Source organism: Triturus cristatus, chromosome 12 (genome assembly GCF_964204655.1).
Source record: "Triturus cristatus chromosome 12, aTriCri1.1, whole genome shotgun sequence".
In the NCBI taxonomy this organism is placed as follows: Eukaryota; Metazoa; Chordata; class Amphibia; order Caudata; family Salamandridae; genus Triturus; species Triturus cristatus.
In genome coordinates this window covers 742,917,652-742,930,313 of record NC_140595.1, presented here as the reverse complement: position 1 = coordinate 742,930,313, position 12,662 = coordinate 742,917,652, and the positions used below count along the sequence as shown (strand labels likewise).

Sequence of the window (12,662 nt, the reverse complement as noted above, 5' to 3'; positions counted from 1 at the left end):
ATATTCTTCCGAAACCCGGCCTGATACACACTCAGAACTTTCCGCTCTTCCATTCAAGAGTGAAGTCGCTCATGAGGGTCCTGGCGAACAATTTCTGGGTGACATTTATCAGGCTGATTGGCCTATAGTTGGAGGGCAAGAGGGGTGAACCTGCCTTAAAGACTGGAAAGATTTCGGCCCCTAGCCACGTATCCGTGATCTTCATGACTAACAGAATGGCGTTGAATATTACCCAGAGATAGGGTCCCTAAATATTAGGTTCCTCCCTAAATAAGTCCCCGGGGATCTTGTCTAGCCCAGGGGCCTTACCTGGGGGAGCTTCCCAATTGCGTTTAAAACTTCTTTTAGAGTGATCCATTGGGGGTCTGCATTAGGATTCCCTATAGTTGCTAGAGACGTTGCATCTTTGGGCTCTATGGGTTCCTCGTAGAATAGAGAGCTTGGAAGTGCAACTTCCATGCGGCTGCAGCGATGTTGGGCTCTAACCCTGAGTTCTCTACACTGCCGCCTACGCTGACTAGAGACCAAAACTTCTTCATGTCCCTATTAAAGAGTGCTGCCTTGATTTCGTCACACCTTTCAAGCTCCCAGTTCTTCTTAGCTAGCTTGATACTATCTCGATACTGGGCCCTGCTTGATTTTATTAAGGATCTATCCTTGAGCTTAATAGCGTCAATAAGGGCACCCTTTGCCTTGCGGCAAGTGTTATTAAACCAGGTTTGCTTGGCACCCTCATTGGGCTTGGAATGTGTCAAGGGGTTAAAGATATTAGTCAGGCATGTTGACAATTCTTCATGGAGTGCCACTAGTCTACTAATGGTTTGTGGAGTGTTGAGTTTTGCGGCAGCCGACTCCATTTCCATTAGGGGCGAGATGATTAGAGAATATAATGCGTCTGCCTTGTCTGGTGACTGCTTGAGTTTTCCCCACCTTATTCTCCTTTGATTGTTGGCAAGAGTTACGTTGGTACCTACAGGGGTGCCTATAGTCGTGGGATTACAAAATTCTGGGGGCTCCAGCTCCACTATCAGGGTGTTGTGATTACTGTCAAGTCTTGGCATGACAGCGAAGTCAACCACCCACTGCCAAATGCTTGACTCCACTAGGATATAATCCAGCAGGGAAGATTGTCCTGGTCTATTAAAGGTTATATTCCCTGGCTGGTCAGACTTGGTACGGCTGTTACACGCCCTCAAAGAGTGGGTTAGGGTTACTGCATTTATCTGGAGTACCAGAGGTGTCCAGGCCTTTATCTGTGGAATTTGAGGATCAGGTATTAACCAAAGACTATCCTCATCGCTAGAGGGGGCATCAGTGGGGACAGCCAAGGGCTCAAATTGGCAATTAAGGTCTCCCCCAATAATCAATCTAACATTCACGGGTACTGTATCGATGAAGGTGTTAAGTAAGTCTATGGTCGGGGATTCCTGTGTGATGTTTAAGGGACAGGAATAGATGTTAATGAGAGCAATGGAGGGAAAAGTGAGTACAATCCACTGGATATCGTTGGATGCGGTATTCAACTGTAGCATTCAAACGCACTTCCAGGTTTACGATTTTTCGTAAATCTGGAAATGTGTCAAGATCCATCGGTGTTGCGTGGCTGCACCCACTGGAACACCCATGGAACGCCCCTTTCATGAAAAGTGCTCTGTGTGAATGGGCCGTATTTACAAGAACAGGAAAAGCCACGCAGGTTGGCTTTTCCTGTCCTTGTAAATATGGGGCAGGAAAATGTACCGCCGGTGCGTCACAAAAAGTGATGCACCGGCGGCGCAAGGGGCTTGTAAATAATCCTCTGAGTGCTTTGTTAGATTCTTAATAAGTTGTGTGAGAAGCTCTCAAAATCCATTTGAGAAGTTAGAGACCCATAAAAAACAGTTGGCAGGGATCTATGACAAACTATAACAGGTCAGGGGGGCCCTTGAATAATTACAAGCGTTTACAGTGATTATGGACCAACCTAAGAGATGATAAAGCATATATGGTCATGTGGATTCATGAAAAACCATGTGTAGGATGAAAGGCCCTGAATACCCATAAGAGGTACCAGAGTTCCATGTACCACACTGAAAGGTTAGAGGAGACTGTAGGAAATCGGCCTTTTCTGCAGGGTCAGCGCTGATTTGTTTGCCGTTTGCTGGACTGTGTTTTTTTGCTGGCTTTAGGTCTTTCTGCACTTTAGCCCTGCTAACCATTTGTAAATTGCCTGAGCTTGCCCTTTTAACATAGTTGAACTGGCATATTCCAAATGTTATATTTAGAATGCAGTACCTATTGTGACATCTACTACAGTGACAATGCAAACATGGCTTTAGGCCTAACATTGTAGCCTGTCTGTAGCAGTGCATAGATTGCAATTTGACCTGTCAAAATAATCCTTTTCAGCAGGTTAAAACCTTCCTCTTAAATATTAATATGTCACCTCCATAGGCCTTATAGCCCATAAGGCAAGGTGCATAGTATTTGAAAGTAGAACATGTAAGGATTTAATATTTAACATGTTTTAGGAAGACTAGCATCCAGAAGCTATTTTCAAGGTAGTAAGGCTGGCTAGCCCACAGAGAAAAACAAAGTGCAGATTACAATACTAATAGAGTGCCTCAGGAATGGGACTAGCTAGATTAATATTTAAACAACTGTTTTTAATGGGTACATAAACCTTTAGAAAGTTACCTTTTCCCTGCCTGAAGTTCCTGGAGCCTAATACGCATTGGCTCTCCAGCTTTTCCCAGCCAGTGATGAGCATTTGAATACATGCGAAAAAAGTGTTAAATCCGCACAGAAGTAAACAATAGACTAACCTGAATCTTCAGGGGAGGGATGACCCCTATGAACCTCACAGAATATGCAGGGTGAGGCTGTGGGCCTTCTTCTGACAGTACAGTGTCAAATCCTACTTGACAGTTCTACTGGACTGTATGTAACACTTGAAAGAGAATGGACAGGATGTAGACCACTGTCTGTTTGCTGAAGGACCATGCGTTATTCTTTCAGACTGCTATCTTTGAATTTTACCTATACTAGTTGAGGCATCCTTGAAAGGTAGAGAACAGGATGCAGGACAACTCTTGTGTAGCCACTGCCTGGTCGTTGCAGTACATGCTTCAAACTGGAGTTTAGTTTTAGAGAGGACATTAGAATTACCATATTACACTATACCCCCCACTCTCCTGCCCCCAGAGGCCACGTTTATTGTGGTTGAAGACTTTTGCCATCTTAAAATTTCTCAAAGTGCGCAGGGATGGCACCAGGAACTTTATCCCCCATTGGTTAGTGTACAACCAGGAGTGATTTCCACTCACTAGCTAGTGCCATGCATAAGTGTGTCACCTCCAGCAACCTACTTCAGAATACATTGCTGAGCCTCTACCTGCCGCCTGTCACCTGAAAAGAGCCCTGCAGGACTGCACGTGCTCCCTCTTATACCTAGAAATAAGTGGACTCAAGCTACAGGAATACAGAAAGCTACAAGAGCCTCTCTTGCAACTGCCCAGTTAACCAGTTGTAACTGGACCTAAACTTAATCTCCTGTTGGCCTCTGCGTGACACCCTGTAAGTGTTTAAGTGCTTCCCCTGAGTTCCTGGGGGGGGGGGGCTTAAAAAGTGCACTACTGTGGTACACCGTGACTTTAAAGGACTGAGTCAGCAAGTAAAATCTTTGACCAAGACTAACACGTTTGGTGTATCCGACCCATGCTCCATCGCAGCCAGTCTCAAATTGCGCCTAAGATGCAGTGAACCACGACCATTGACTATTATTGGCACTTTTGGGATTCTTGGCGCTATACCTACTTAAAATCTTAATAATTCCTATCTTTAGTTCCCATTATTGGATTTTTGTTATTGTGTTTATAACATTGTATACCATTTTTCTAATTTGGTCTAGGAGTTCTATTGTTTTGAATGTTGATTTTATTGCTGTTTTAGTTCTGCATAAGTACTTTACACATTGCCCTAAGTTAAGCCTCTCAACTCTATACCTTAGCTACCACAGAGTTGAGCTGATGTTAATTTAGTGACTTTGAGGGTTTGCTCTAACAAGGGTTGTGATTATTCCTTGAAGTGGGTACTCACCCACCCTAAATAATAATCCAATTTCTTACAGAGACCATTAAAACTTTGTGAGAAGTGAAAGTGATCTATTATCAAATAGCAGCAACCATAAAGATGTGTTACAAAAATAAGAAGTGAGAGGGGTCAGTGGAAAAAAAGCCAGTAGCTTTTAGAAGGGTCAATTAAAACCATGATCAGAGGTGGGGATTATGATGAGGCCATTAGATGTTAAGCAATCTCTGAAAAACAGTAATCAGATGGACTCTAAATCATAAGAGATAAGAGCATTATACAAATAACCACAAGACATGGAACGATCCATGAAAAACTGCAACAGATCAGATGGTTTCGTAAAAAACATTGAATGCTAGGACACTCTAAAAATGCAGAAGTTGGAAGAGGTATTAAAAAAAACACAAGAAGCCAAAGAGATCCATGAAGGACAAAATGACATGTCTACTGCTACCAGGAGAGAGACCAAAAAGATCCATCCCATACTATGAGAGAGGTCAATGAGTCTCAAAGGGTAGTCAACAAGTGCAATGGAATCCACAAAACTGCGTCTTTATTTCTTTACTGGATTGTAGTACACCTTAGGATGTTATTGACTCAATAGAACACATAGATTCTTAAGAGGTGACTGTCAGCAAGAATGACAAATTCTTCTAGTTTGCCCAGTTCACCATAAATGCTAGTTAGCCTCCTGTCTGCAAGGCTGTTATTCCTCTAGAGCTAAACAAAGTTAGGAGGACCTGTAGATGTTGGATGACAACCAATTGCTTGCAGCTTAATGCTGCCAAGTCGGAAATCTTTGTGCTGGGGAGAGACAGTGCTCTCTGGTCAGAACAGTGGTGGCCGGATAAACTCAAACCAGCGCCACTGCCCAAAGAGGCGGTTAAGAATCTGGGCTTCTGGATTGATAGGGATCTTTCATTTGATACACAATCTAAAGTCCTCGCAGGGGTCGGTTTCGGACTTCTGAGGGGGTTGAAACCCCTGCTTGGATATTTTGAACCAAAAATCTGCCAAACCATTATCCAGGCCACAATATTATCCAGGTTGGACTATGGCAACTCCCTTTATTTGGGCACCAATAAATCGTGTATCCTACACCTCCAACGAATTCAGAATGCCGCGGCTTGGGCTTTGTTTGCACTTCCCAAGTCGTGCTCGGTATCCAATCTTTTACCAAAGTTGCATTGGCTGCCTATAGCCATAAGAATTCAGTTTAAGTCCTTGTGTTTAGCCCACAAAATTCTGTCACAACAAGGCCCTCCGGTCTTAATAGACCTGTTAGTCCAGTACATCCCAAATCACCCCCTTCGCTCTTCCAACTCGGGATTGGCTTGTATTCTTCGTTTTCAAAGAGTCAGAGCTGGTAGACGTTCTTTTAAGGTCCAGACGGCCCATCTCTGGAATTCCCTCCCGATTTCTGTCAGAGGTCTCCAGAATCATATGATCTTTCGTAAGGCTTTAAAGACCTGGCTCTTCCCGGCGTAACTGGTCTGTGTTGGTTGGAGCATTCTTTGGCACCTGTTCTTTGGGAAGCGCTGGGACGCCCCGTTGCTGGGGCAGCTATGCACTGTATAAATCCAAAAATAAAATAAATAAATGTCTACTTTGAATATTTTTTGTAAAAGGTGGTGTTATTGCCCCACAGATCTCTTATGGACAGCCCCAGAGATGCTTCGAGATCCTATCATGGAACTTAAGGGAAGCTACAGAGGGGACATCTACAGCGTTGGAATAATTATGCAAGAAGTGATCATTCGTGGAACTCCATATTGTATGCTGGAGCTGGCGGTGGAAGGTACCCCACTGTCACAGTTTTGGTTTATGTTGGTATTGAGGTATGTGTATGCTTCTGAGTGCAGAGGATCAACAGCCTACAAATGATGAATCCACGGTATCTTGAGTGCTTCACACATCTGGGATGCAGTGTCTCCTTTTATTCCTTTATTAGAACCTACAAACAGCTTTGCTATTGCACCTCAATCTTATCAGGTAGCACCAAAGCTGTTTGGGTACCTCCACCCACATCCAGTTCTGTATTTTTTTCTTCCTGTACTGACAGACACCCTCACCTCTGCCAGTAAACATCTATGCATGCCTATGGCACCAATTCTGAGGGGCATCGCATAAGGGGGTATTTTATGTATACTCCAAACTTCAAGCAGATAATCCTCTATGTGTTTGGAAGAATTTGTTGAACTGGGGCTTGTAAAAAGACAATATAAAGAAGTGAGAGTCTGATGCCTTCTCACTCAGCATTGTATATCAGACCTGTTCTAGTAGTAGATTATAAATGTAGGTTCAAACTCCATGATCGTGCAATCTTTCTTTCTGCATTTGCGGATGTGATGAAAGGTCTCTCTTTCTTTCCCTGTATGTTCTTTAGAAATCATCAAGAAAGTCCAGAGGCCCCCTCCTCTCTGCCGACCCTCTGTCTCAGTGGACCAGGCTCCCTTGGAGTGTGTACAGCTGATGAAGCAATGCTGGAGTGAACAGCCAGAACGACGGCCCACTATTGATGAAATCTTTGACCAGGTGAGAGGGCCATACCAAAGATCCCACTATTGATTAGATCTTTAACCGGGAGCTACCAAAGGTTTGCCAAAGAAGAACAAGTTATTTAACTTCAGTATAGGAAATGTGCCCTTTCTGCAGGGTCACTCAAGATTTTTCGCCTTCTTCTGGGCCATACAGTTTTGCTGGCTATAAAACTCTGTGCACCTTACTCCTGGTAACCAGTCATAAAGTGCCTTTGCTCTCCCTTTCAACAGGGTAAAAGTGACATACCTGATTGGCATATTTAACTTCACTACAGTGACTGTGCAAACAAGACTGCAGACCTAGCATTTGTAGCCTGGCTGTTGCAGTTTTAATATGCAAATTTGACCTGTAAAAGAAAAATCACCCATTTTGCCAGGTCAAAACCTTCCTTTTAAACTTTTAAAAGTCACTTCTATGTCACCCTTATTGCCCATAAGGCAGAGTGCAGGGTATTTATAAGTAGAATATGTAAAAGTTTAATTTTAAACATCTCCTTATAGAGAAAAACCCCCAAACCTTTTTTTACTGTATCAAGACTGTTTGTTCTATAGAAAAGCACTGGGTTGCAATATTACATGTAATAATGCTAATGCTAATTTTGGTAGGGAGCAGATTGAAAAATGTTAAAGACTTATTTTTATTAGTTATTAAAAATCCAATTAAATGTTGAAGTCAGATTTTTGATGAATATTAACGAATAGCAACTTTTTAAAAGTTACAATTTGAGGTCCATTTGCCTTTGCTCTCCCAATTCAGCCAGCCAGTAATTAGCATTTGAATAGGCGTGAACGGGTTGAAAATGCCTCTGAGGCGCAGTGGATAGGCTGACCTGAATGGGCAGAAATGACCCCGCAGAACCTGACAGAATATGTAGGGTGGGGCTGTGAGCATCCTATTTTGAACCTGCTGAGTCAAATGCTGCTTGACAGGTCTGCTGGGATTTTATATATAGCACTTGGGGCACAATTCATAGAGCAAGAACAGGATACAAGCCAATTGTGTATCCACTGTCTGGTTGTTGATGTACCTATTTTAAATTGGATATTAGTGTTAAACATGGGAGGACACTAGCATTACCATAGCACACTTCCACACATTCCCAGTCCTCACAGCCCAAATTTAGTGTGGCCGAAGACATCTGATATCTTAAAAATGCCCAAAGTGGATAGGGTTGGCCCCGGAGCTTTTACCCCATTGGTTAGGGCATGCCAAGAAGTCATTCTGAACCATTAACTTGTGCCAGGCATAAATGTAAAAACAACAATTGATGGACAGAATGCAGAACAATGTCATACATTCACCCCAGTACAGAGATCTGGGCCTAAACCCATAATGTTGTTGCTTACCATGCCATTCCAGTTTGAACCCAGCCATATGCAAATCAGTCTTGACCTTGTGCCCCATGGGAACAGTCCAGCCCGAACTGCCAGGCCAGGTCCTCCCTGGACTGGAAACAAGTATCCTAGGACCGGTTTTGGGGTTTCACCCCTCTTCAGCCAGGATAGCTTGACTCCAGTGGCATGGAGAGCACGGGACCCACATCTGGGCATACCCGTCCCACTCGGGGTGCCAAATGCAAAAACAACAATTGATGGACAGTATGCAGAACAATGTCATACATTTACCCCAGTACAGAGATCTGGGTCTAAAGCCATCATTTTTTTGCTCACCATGCCATTCCAGTTTGAACCCAGCCAGGCATAAATGTGGCATCTCCAGGGACCATCTTTTGAACACTCCTGGATCTGAGGAAGATTAGAAGAGGAGTGAACCTGCTGTCTGCAACCTGAGAAGAGCCCTGAAAGAAATGGCCCTGCTCACTATTGTACCCAAGACAAAAAAGCAGACTCCAAGTGCCATAAGGTTGACCTGCTGTTAAATTTACAAGAACACAACAAGCTACAAGAGGACTTTGCTTGCATCTGCCAAACTGACTGTGGCAAGTGGAGCTAGACTGGTCCAGACTCCACAGTTGGCCTATTTCTAACACCCTGTGAATCTCTAAGTGCCTCCCCTGTGTCCTGAAGGCTTTATAAGTGTACTCCTGTGGTGGATTGGAGCATAAGTGAGAAGGTTAAATATTTGACCAGGATGGACCTTGTTGGTATATTCGACCTACATTCCATAGTGGTCAGTATCAAATTGTGCCTAGGTCCCGGTCTACAATGACATTTGACTATCATTGGCACTTTATGCTTCCTGGCTATATTCCTACTTCAAAAACTTGAAAAATCCATATCCCTGGCTCCCCTTATTGGATTTTGGCATTTGTTTATTATATGTATCTCAGTTTCTTATTGGTTTTGGTATTTTTATTGTTTTTGCATTTTATTTTAGTTATACTGTTTTTGTACTATATAAGTACTTTACACATTGCCCTATGTTAAGCCTGTCTTCTCTGTCCCATAGCTACTGGGGGTTGAGCCCAGGTTAATTTAGTGAATTTAGGGGTTCATCCAGACTAGGGTTGTTAATGCTCTTTCTGGTGGAAACTATGTTTAAATGTAGATTCCTCACCATTAGATCCTACCCAGGTGCAAGACTGGAACTGAAAACCTTTTTTAATAGCTTCCACATGCTAGCAGGTGCTGCCATTGGACTCCATGATGACTCTGTCCCACTTCTGGATGTAATGACACATAACTGCCTATAGGCGCCACCACTACATGCAGGTTTTGCAACAGGTAATTTCTGTGCCCTCAGACACACAGAGACTGACAAATTAGGACGGTGTGCAAAATACAAATTGGAATCTTGTAACTTACATGAAGTCCACTCCAAAGAATGGAGTGGAGGACGGATGGTGAAGAATCTACAGCGAGAGTATCCAGTAGAAAGACTGTCACCTACTTCTAACTACAGATTCCTCACCTTTCCAATGGATATCAAAAGGGTTCCGTCACAATGGTGGAGAGTGTGAGGAGTAGACTTCATATCAGCTAGAACCTGCAGGACTGAGCTGGTAAAATGTCACTCGCGGCAGACCTGAAAGTCAACACAATAGGGCCCAATAAATGTATGCATGGATACCCACGTCTCAGTGTCACAGATTTCTAACATAGGAATGCCTCAAGCCAGGACTGTAGTTGCAAACTTTGCTCTGATGGAATGACCCTGAGGGCCTTAAAAGCCTCTGTCTAGGCCAAAGCGTAGCACGGCATGATGCAAAGGACAATCCACCTTTATAAGGTCCTTTCCTAAACTGTCTTTCCTTTCTCTGCACCAGTATTGTGCTCCTGGTGCTTCCTTGTCCTATCAGTATACAAACCAATTTCCCACTAGGTAGCTATTTGCTGTGCCTCTCCCTATTACAGGGATGTGGTGGGAAGAAGAAGGCAGGGGGCTTGATGGAGTGCCTCACATAAAAAGGTGACACCACCTTCTAGAGAAAGGATTCCCAAGTCTGAAGCACCAATTTGTCAATTTGTCAGGAAAAAGTTGGTATAGAGTGGTTGTACAGACAAGACCAACAGGTCACTGACATGACATGCAGAAGTGATGGTAATAAGAAAAAATGTCTTAAGGTCAAACGTCTCACAGTGTTTTTGAGAGATGAATTAAATTATGCACCCAATGCAGCATAATAAAATGATCTGCGGGAAAGATCTATGAGAGCTATTTTAAGAAATGCACTGGTGACTTGAATAAACAGGCCTGATCTGACAAGTAAAGGCCAAAAGGGCTGATTTGTTGAATGATGCCGCTAAGGTTCTCTTATGCTGGGGCGTCATATTTGGGTAGCCATGCACTTTATGAAATCATACTCAATTCAAATATCCCCTAATAGTGTCCACAGCAAAGGCCTGGTCGGACAGAGACAAAACAAACAGCTTGGCTGTTTGTCATGTTTGACACCTGGTAACAAACCTAGAACAATAACCAGAAAAGATGGATTTTGTGAAGGGGCGTTGAATAGCTAAAATGACATCTACCACATCTGGCATAAAGTCAGAGCCTCTCAGTTGATTCGACTCAATCTTCATGTATGGATGTGTGGTTTGTGGAGGTTCGGATGCAATACCCTGTCCTTTGGGACAGCAGATACTCCCTAAGAGACAATCAAAGTGTAGGGCGTATCCAAAATTATTAGGATTAGTGGAGCCAAGTCCCTCCTGAACATCTTCAGCGCTAGAGAGATAAAAGGGAGGGGTGGAAATGCCTAAAGGTAATCTGAGTGTCACTGAATATGAAATACGTCTCCCAGAGAGCCTCAAGAAGGGAACCATAGACCCCAGAATGTGAGATATTAAGCGATCTCGGTGCTAAAAAGTGGATCTACAAAGGGCTCCCCCTTTTTAGCGGGGAGAACTTGTGCCACCTCCAGGAGCATGCACCACTAATGATTGGTAAGATGACACCTTTTGAAGTCATCCTCCTTGATGTTCCGAGAACCCAACAGGTGACTAACCCTTTAGGGCTCTCCTGTGAGGACCAGCCACTGTCATAGCCTCAGAGCCTTCAGATAGAGGGCGCCAGACCACCACACCAGTCTCCTTATTGCAGTACCATATGGCGGTCTTGTTGTCTGTTAGAATCTGAACAGATCTGACCTGATGGAAAGCAGCAAAGGCCTTGAGAGCTAGACGCATGGCACACAGCACCAGAAGATTGAGATTCTGCTACAACTCCACCAAAGACCAGAGATCACTGAACTCTACTTTGTCCAGGTGGCTCTCAGTCCTGAGATGAGACATCTAACACCAATATAAGCTCTGGAATTGGTATGCAGAATTGTCTTCTGCATGTTCGATTTGCATTGATTACCTATCACTAAGGTCCCACCTCGCCGGATGTGAAAATGTTGCCCTAGAGACACAGCTAGTGTTGGGCTTATTGAAGGTTAAGGTTTCCCTGCAAGGCTCATGTGTGCACAGCCCAGTACATCAGAATCATAGCCTGAATGCCCTAGACTATTTGTAGGTGGCAGAAATGCCTTGAAAGCCACCATGTTCAGGGAGGCCCCTCTAACGGGAACCCTTTGCACTAGTTGGTTTATTGATGGAGAACCCGAAGATAGACTGCAACAATACTGCCAAGGTAAAACAGAAGGGCAGCATGGTGAACTGGAAGTATTCCAGCTCCACGAAAGACCATAGGAAATGACTGCAGGACCGGCACATTGAAGTATGTGACCTCCAATTCCAAGGACCCATCCAATCACCAGGAACCAAGGCCAAAAAGACCTGAGCCATCCTCAGTATTTTGAAGTTGTAATTTCTAACACAGGTGCTCATAAGCCTGAAATCAGACTAAGCTCTTCCTGTGTAAGAACTAGGATATTTTGAGAGAACCATCCTGTGCCTACCTCCATCTTGGGTACCGCTTTGATTACACCTTTGGCAAGCAGCCTCTGAACTTCTCTGGCTAGAATAGTGGCTTGGTCTAGTGACGTCTGGCCATAAACCCCAGGGGCACGAATAGAAGTGGACACAAGCGAGATTGTGTAACCAATTTCAACAGCCTGCAAGAGCTACTGCTCCAACGTAATTGCATGTCAGCCAAACAGGTAAAACTGATTCTGCAACCCACTGGCCCTAGATGACGACTGGAGGGGGAACTTAAGAGGCTTGCAGCAGGTGAAAATGACTGCTTCATTCACCTTTTGCTTTGGTGTCATGGAAAGGCTGGGCTGGATAAGCTGCCTGAAAAGTTGCAGATATTGCCTCTATTGGCAGGCAAGGCCCCTTAAGTAGTCCCTGGTCTTCCAGTACTGGTGGTGGAACTAGCGAGTGGGAGAAAGTAACCCCATGAAGCGAGCCAAAGTCTGGCTATCCTTAAAGCGTTCCAGAGCTGAATCTGCCTTTCTGCTAAAGAACCTGACCTCATCAAACGCCATGGCCACCAGTGATGCTTGCATGGCCTCATAGAACCTGGTATCACTCATCAAATCATGTTGTCTGATAACAAACCCGAAGCTCATGGCACGGCCAACACAGTCCATAGGGGCCTGACCAGCCATTAAGATGTAATTGGGCATGTCCTGACCATCATGCACAGATTGTGTAAAGGAATTCCTAAAATACTCAAGGAGGGTGAGCAGATTTTCGCTCAGC

General features: G+C 44.1%; 1 protein-coding gene across 5 annotated transcripts in view; it reads left to right on the top strand.

Moving 5' to 3' along the window:
• The window catches only part of LOC146782652 (retinal guanylyl cyclase 2-like), a 465,010-nt gene that overhangs the window by 341,528 nt on the left and 110,820 nt on the right, over positions 1 to 12,662 (top strand). For all 5 annotated transcript variants that reach the window (XM_085637790.1, XM_085637788.1, XM_085637789.1 and 2 more), the window contains 2 exons: positions 5,717 to 5,866; positions 6,455 to 6,603. In XM_085637790.1, the coding sequence (XP_085493916.1) occupies positions 5,717 to 5,866; positions 6,455 to 6,603 (299 nt within the window). The remainder of the gene's footprint in view (positions 1 to 5,716; positions 5,867 to 6,454; positions 6,604 to 12,662) is intronic.